Source organism: Stegastes partitus, unplaced genomic scaffold, assembly GCF_000690725.1.
Source record: "Stegastes partitus isolate 25-593 unplaced genomic scaffold, Stegastes_partitus-1.0.2 Scaffold480, whole genome shotgun sequence".
NCBI classification, from domain to species: domain Eukaryota; kingdom Metazoa; phylum Chordata; class Actinopteri; family Pomacentridae; genus Stegastes; species Stegastes partitus.
In genome coordinates this window covers 256,562-263,197 of record NW_007578211.1, presented here as the reverse complement: position 1 = coordinate 263,197, position 6,636 = coordinate 256,562, and the positions used below count along the sequence as shown (strand labels likewise).

General features: G+C 42.4%; 1 protein-coding gene across 1 annotated transcript in view; it reads left to right on the top strand.

The window, feature by feature from the left end:
* The window catches only part of stpg2 (sperm-tail PG-rich repeat containing 2), a 62,671-nt gene extending 58,581 nt beyond the window's left edge, over positions 1-4,090 (top strand). The window contains exons 13-14 of the mRNA XM_008286970.1: positions 3,160-3,360; positions 4,019-4,090. Coding sequence (XP_008285192.1) covers positions 3,160-3,327 — 168 coding nt within the window. The 3' untranslated portion in view covers positions 3,328-3,360; positions 4,019-4,090. The remainder of the gene's footprint in view (positions 1-3,159; positions 3,361-4,018) is intronic.
* Positions 4,091-6,636: the final 2,546 nt, after the last annotated feature.

Here is a 6,636-nt window from a genome sequence, read left to right as displayed (position 1 = left end):
GAGTTTTTAGGGGTTCAATCAATGACTCGAGAGACTTTCAGGAATTTTGGCACATTTCCTGTGAAGGTGACCGGAGTTGCTCTATTGATCAGGCTGTCTTTGCCCCTCCAGCCTCTGTTGTAGAGATTTTGGAAATGAGGACGAGCAAACTGTAAAGGCACACAGCAGCCTGCTAAAATAATAACTCTAACAGCTAGAACTCTGAGTTGAATTTCCCTTTTATTTAAGTAAAGGCTGCAAGCTAGTTCACACACCAGTGAAGTCACTATGGTGTACTCTTCTCGCTGTATGTATGTATGATGTATGCCAAGCAGCTTTTTCATCACTGGGTCTTAAAGACATCAGCACTCTGCCTGCTGCACACAGCTCCCCTGACCGTTGTGCTGTCCCACTTCCATCCCAACATCCACTTGTATCCTCTGAGTCTCGAGTCTCCAAGGTGGAAAATGAATACTGTCCTCTCCTTCTGAGTTGTTGTGCCCTGAGTGGGGAGTGATGTGTTCAGAGCCTAGACACCAAACATCAGCGCTGTCTGCATTTACATATTTATCTAATCTACGTTTGTTGGCTAACTCAACTACAACTGTCTATAAAAGTAATTATGATCATTCACTTCCCAAAGCTGATTTCTAAAATGCTTATAATGATCCGTGTTGTGTTCCTGGCGACCTCATGACTGTCTTTTTCAATAGCAAAGATTGATGCTGTTGTGGCAGGATTAGAGTGGATGGTGGCGAGCTGTGCTTCACATCCCTTCTCACCATCTTACAATCAACATGACTTTCTTCACACCACAGTGAGACCACAAGCTGTTTCCACGGTTTTAGTTGGCCCTTATTAAACCAAGCCTTACGTTGTATGCATTGGTTATGTGCCTCATTATGAACAAATTGTTTTGTTGTTTAGCTGTGATGGCTGTATTTGTGTTCTGATGCGTGGGCATGTAGCAAGATGAAGGCCTCGCTCTGTCTGGTTAACATGCGAATGCCTGCATGCGCCTGTAGAGAGTCAGTGCCCTTTGTTTTGCCGGTGTGTGCATATTGCATGCACATTTAGAGGTCGTTTTGCCTTCCTGTGTGTGGCATGTGCTGTATGTGTGTTATGGGAAACACTGTGCATCCGGCGCTCTTTCTTCTGTGCACGCTTGTGTATGTCTGCATACATAGCGAGTAACATAATCACCACCACCAATCAAAACAACCCAGCATAGATCCCCTTTCCGTTTCTCCCCTCTTTGACCTAGTGAAACATCTCATAATCTCCCCCATCATTGCCATGCCCAGGGTGTCGTCACTTCCAAGGGCTCTTCCTCATCTCCTCGACCTCCTGGGTAACCCAGAGGGTGACCTGGAGTTGAACCCGCAACCCTTTTCCCATTAGGATCAATACTGAGATCTGAGCGGCCCCGCCAATGTGCCTAAATCCTACTCTAGCACCTCTGGCATACTGATGTGTGTATGTGTGCTGGGAGGATAAGGGGAGGTAGTCTGGAAGAGAAGAAAGAGAGACTGAGCGGGAAGGAGAGAGCTTTGATAACAGAGTGGAGGTAGATTCCTCAGGCAGTACCTGGGTGGGAAAAAATGGAGGATTAAGTGTGTGTACTTGCAGCAGAAGTACGCTTGTTTCTCCCGCATCTTTGCCTGCATGTATGCGAGAGAGAATTTCTTTTGTTTCGTGACATTTTTCTGTTAAGGTGATTTTAAGGTTAGACTTTAAAATGCATTGTTGCACTGAAGGGTTTTTCATGTTCCCCTCGGTACAGACTGACAGACTCATAATTCATGTGTGTTGTTTTCGTGTGCAACATTTGTGAATGTGACCTTAAAGACCTCCTTTTTCTAGAAGCGTATGAGAAAGAGCTGAGCCCCGTTTTAGCTTTATGCGATCATTTGTGTTTAATTCTCGGCGTGAATGTGTTCATTTGAGTTATGTTTAAGGTTAGGCTTTTAATGCAATGAATATATAAAGGGCATTTTACTTGAGGTTTCCTGTTGGTACTACAAGCAGCTTGCAGGAACACAAGTTGAACAAGGACTACACAGAGAAATAGCGATAAATCTAAGTTACAAATATGAGCTTTAACCTATATTTCTGAGACATACTGGAGATAGTAGTTCAGTCAGGACAGACACTCACCTGCTGGTTTTAACTACTTGTTTTGCAAGAATACATATTTGTTGAGGTTTGAACTTTGTTCCTATGAAAACATTAAAAACCATTAAAAATTCATGTACAGCTGAATGCTTATACAAAAAGAGACTGTTGAGGTGGAGAAAGCAACACTGCTGAATGAAGGCAGCAGGGGATCAGCGAGAATGAACAGTGTTGTCGTACGCAGTTCTCCTTGAACTTCACTGGAAAGTGCTGTCTTTGTGGCTTTTTCATTTCTTGTTAGACACTGTGAAGGCGAAGAGTTTGTATAAAGTTTCTTTAGGCTGTTAAGTACAGTAACAGCCAGTGGGGTTTTGGTGGAAAACAACAGGAACTGTTTTAAAATCCACCACCCACGACTCTTTGCTCAATCACACTGGGCTCCATTCATTCATCCAGTAATTATTTTTGTTTGTCTCATTCTTTGTTTCTTCTGCATTGTCGTAGAGTACAATAGGTCTGTGTTTATGTTGTGCGTTTTGGTGTTTATGCCTGTTTTGAAAATGAATATTTCTCTTCGGGGTCGCCAGTTCATGTCCCGGTGAGGACACCTGGGATCTTTCTGCGTGGAGTTTGCATGTTCTCTCTGTGCAGCGTGGGTTCTCTCCGGGTTCTCCAGCTTCCTCCCACACAAGTTGAGGTTAATTGGTGATTCTAAATTGTACGCCGGCGTGAATGTGAGTGTGCTTGGTTGTCTGTCTCTAAGTGTAGCCCTGTGATAGACTGGTGACCTGTCCAGGGTGTCTCCTGCCTTCACCCTGAGTCAGTTGGAATAGACTCCAGCCCCACCGTGACCCTAGTGAGGATTAAGCGGTGCATAGATAATGGATGGATGGATATTTCTCTTCTGTGCTTGCATTGAGTATTAATTTTGGTGTCTGCCATTTCAGCATCTAAAACACAGTATCTATATGTGCATTTTTACTCATACTTGTAGGTATTTGTCTGTTAATTACTCCTATTGTACTTCCTTCATCCCTCAACTCTGTTGTGTTTGCGTCTCTGCAGTTGAGTCCAGGTCTAATGAACACAGTCCTGAAGGGCACCTTCAACGTGACGCTCAACAACCCTCTGAGTCCCTCCTGTTCTCCCCGTTTGGTCACTGGGCCTTTAACAGCCCACAAGACCATTAACGCTGTCGCACCCAACGCCTTCATCGCCGCCAGGACGTCTTAGAGCACTTTATGGGTCAAAGTTTGGAGGTGAAAGGTGAGCGAGGTAAAAAGGTCAGCCTTGAGGTCGTCACATTTCAATTGATATTCTGAGGGAAGCAGAGTTTTCATAAATATTTATAGTTTTATCCATTACTGTTGAATGCATAATAGATAATGAGTAAGCTTATTTTCAATTATTAAACTGTACCTTTGCTAAGTATATTAATCTAATGAACAGAAGTGTGGTGAGGTCTTGATATCGTAAAGTGTATTGCTATTCAAAATGAAGCTTTAGGAGGTTTTTCCAAACAAGCTGCTTTTTGATGGATTGTGATAATGACAATAATCACTGAAGCATTCTGAAGTTGTTTGAGTGTCTTTCTGTTTGCGTTTGGCTTTGTCTCGACTCCTAGCCACTTTTTGAAAGATTACCTAAGCGGGTTGTCCAATCTGTTTGCTTTGCTCTGTGTGTGAGTGTGTGTGTGTGTGTGTGTGTGTGTGAGTGTGTGTCTAAGCCCAAAATTTGCTGTCAAATACCAGCACAGAGTAGATCCCTGGAGCTGTTGTTCTGGTAATAGTCTTCAGTTTTTCAAGAAATCTCCCCCACAGTAAATTTCACAGCTAATTTGCTCATTAGAACAGCTAATAACCTAAAATTTAACAGAGCAAAAATGCAGACTGATTAACATATTTGCTTTTTCTTATTGTTTTAGGCACCGGCTTGGAAGAAAACCTACAATGAACCTTGCCTCCACAGTCGATTGTTCCCTCCTTCTCTACACACGGATTCGGCTGTTTTAGTGGATCAGCTTCTTCTGTATAAACCACTTTAACAATAACACGCAGAAAACCTGTAGTATGAATATTATCTCATGTGTTTGGATAACATGATATTCCTAAAAAGAACATCTCACTAAAAACTCATCTCTGTGTGTAAAAGTTTCATATTTAGAAGTCTTTCCCATTAAATTGTCCCTTCCTGCCTTAAAGTAGCTCAGATTTGATTGTTTCTTTTAGAATGATACCTATACAGGAAGTCCTGCCTCTCTCTCCACTAACCACCCCCAACCTGCTGCAGCTCAAGCACACCAGCTCACACGGTAAAACTTGTCAATGCTGCCTAAAGGGAAGTTGTACTACTGCAATAATTTAAACCCAGAAACCACTTCTGAAGAGGAATGATGCAGAAACCACCAGCCTGCAAGTTGTTTAGATTTCAGGAGGTGTGATTTAGGGACTAACACTGGTACACTGCAGGTTTAAATGCTCAACCATGGTACTGTCTTTTACTCTAGATAAGTCTTCCAGCATATAAAAAGGACAATATGCATATGTGAACATGGGGAAAATTGATTTTCACTGGAGGGAATCTTTAAAGCAGCAATCAAAAGATTCCAATCTGAGAGAAATGAGAGAAAGATTAAAAGTGATTTGAAGGTTTTGCAGTACTGATTTGGCTAAAAACATTTTCCTGTACTATACTGCCAATAGGGGCTAATGACAGGGAAGCTGAGTAAATGATAGCATTGTATCATATGACTTGAACCCGCACAGGATGCGATTTAATTTTCCAAGACCAGGATTGTCAGAAATCATGTTTTATTTAATGCAACTGAACCAGTGCATGAGACACTTAGTAAAAATGCTATTAGATTTGTAGCCATACATTATTGCTTAGCATGCATAAATCATGAAGCCATTCATTATGCATATCTGTGATGACTCGCAAAGAAACAGCTGTGAAAGTCACGCGGAAGACGTACAACCTACAGCATGTTCTGATTTTGTTGTACACCGATATTTTCTCGGCACGTTAATTTATATCCCGCACATATGCGGCGCAAACATATGCGTCCACATTTCGCTCATAAATACAAACATGAATTTTTGTTGTGCTAACTTCACTGTAGCGGAAATCATTTGGTGCCTTACACTTGGTTTTACTGAGCATGCAAAGTAGCAGCATGAAATATTAAGTGTACAATACTTTGAAACACTTGTAAGAGCAGAAAGGCTGGAGAATCACACAGAGAAAAGTTGTGCGGAGCAGCGATGGAGTTTAAAACCACACCTTAAAGGAACAGTTTGACATTTCTGGAAGACGCTTACTTGCTATCTTGCTGATAGTGAGAGCAGAGAATGACACGACTCTTGTACGTCTGTTAAATACAAAGCCTCAGCTGGCTAGTTTTTAGTTTTCTGGCTGCTGGCTGAGGGGAGTCTCTGCTGATTTCCTGGCAACCTCACAGCTACGACGGTTGCCAGCCAAGCAATAGTCGGGTACATAATGCTCGTAAAACCGTAACTTCTCCTTTTCACTCTTCAGTTTTGGTATGGATTAAAAAAAAAGCAAAACAAGATAAAATGGTTTCAATACTAACATGAGTTGCTTTGAAAATAGGAAACATTTGCCTGCATATTGTAAAATGAGTCCTTTAACTAAATGTGTATTTATCTGGTAAACTCATGTTGATGGGCTCATGTAGAACACAACAGAAAACAGGTGTGGGATACTTTTTTTCTCCCCATAAATGATGATGATTTATAGTAGGTTATGGGTCGGAAAGGCTCAAATATGCAAAAAGAAAGGGAATACTATATAAGTGCATAGTTGAAAACAGCTGAAGGGTGAAGCAAAGCAAGTTCCTGACCTTGCACATGGCATCAGGGAGGCAGAGATGATGGCTGTGATGAGGTGATGCGATGCAGGCAGTTCATAGTGTCAGATAAACCACTTTTACAGGCCGTAACAACTGGAGAGTGTAGATTTATGGCTCTTTTCACTGCTGATCACTCACCGTAAATCAGCTATTCATGGCCGCGCGCGAATGTGTGTGTTCTCGATGCTAAAAGACAAAGAAAGGGTCTCTGCAGAAGATGCGCAGGTGACTGTCAGCATGCAGTTCGGTCATCTGATTTCAAATAACCTTTACACTGCAGTGATTCTCCCCCCCTTCTTTTTCTCCTCCTTGTCCTGCTGTGTTCAAAATATCTCTCTGAACGTTCAGAGGAGCAGGTCCGACGGAGAAACCATGTCTCTGATTGTTCCTGTGGGCCTTTTAGCCTAATGAGGTGTTTACCCCCTATCATTATTCAGCTGGGAGCGGAGCAGAGGGAGACGGAGGAGGGGGGGAGAGAAGAGGGGAACGGGAGGACAGGGTAGAGAGAGTTGACAGAAGATAGCAAGAAAAGGGGATAGGGGTGAAGGGAAAAAAAGAGGCCAGTGGAACATGGAGCAAAAATGAGAGATTGTATACGGGCAGAGGAAAGATCAGAGAGTTGAAAGAAAGCGAGAAGCAGAGGAAGAAAAAAAAAAAAAGAAGGCAGAGAG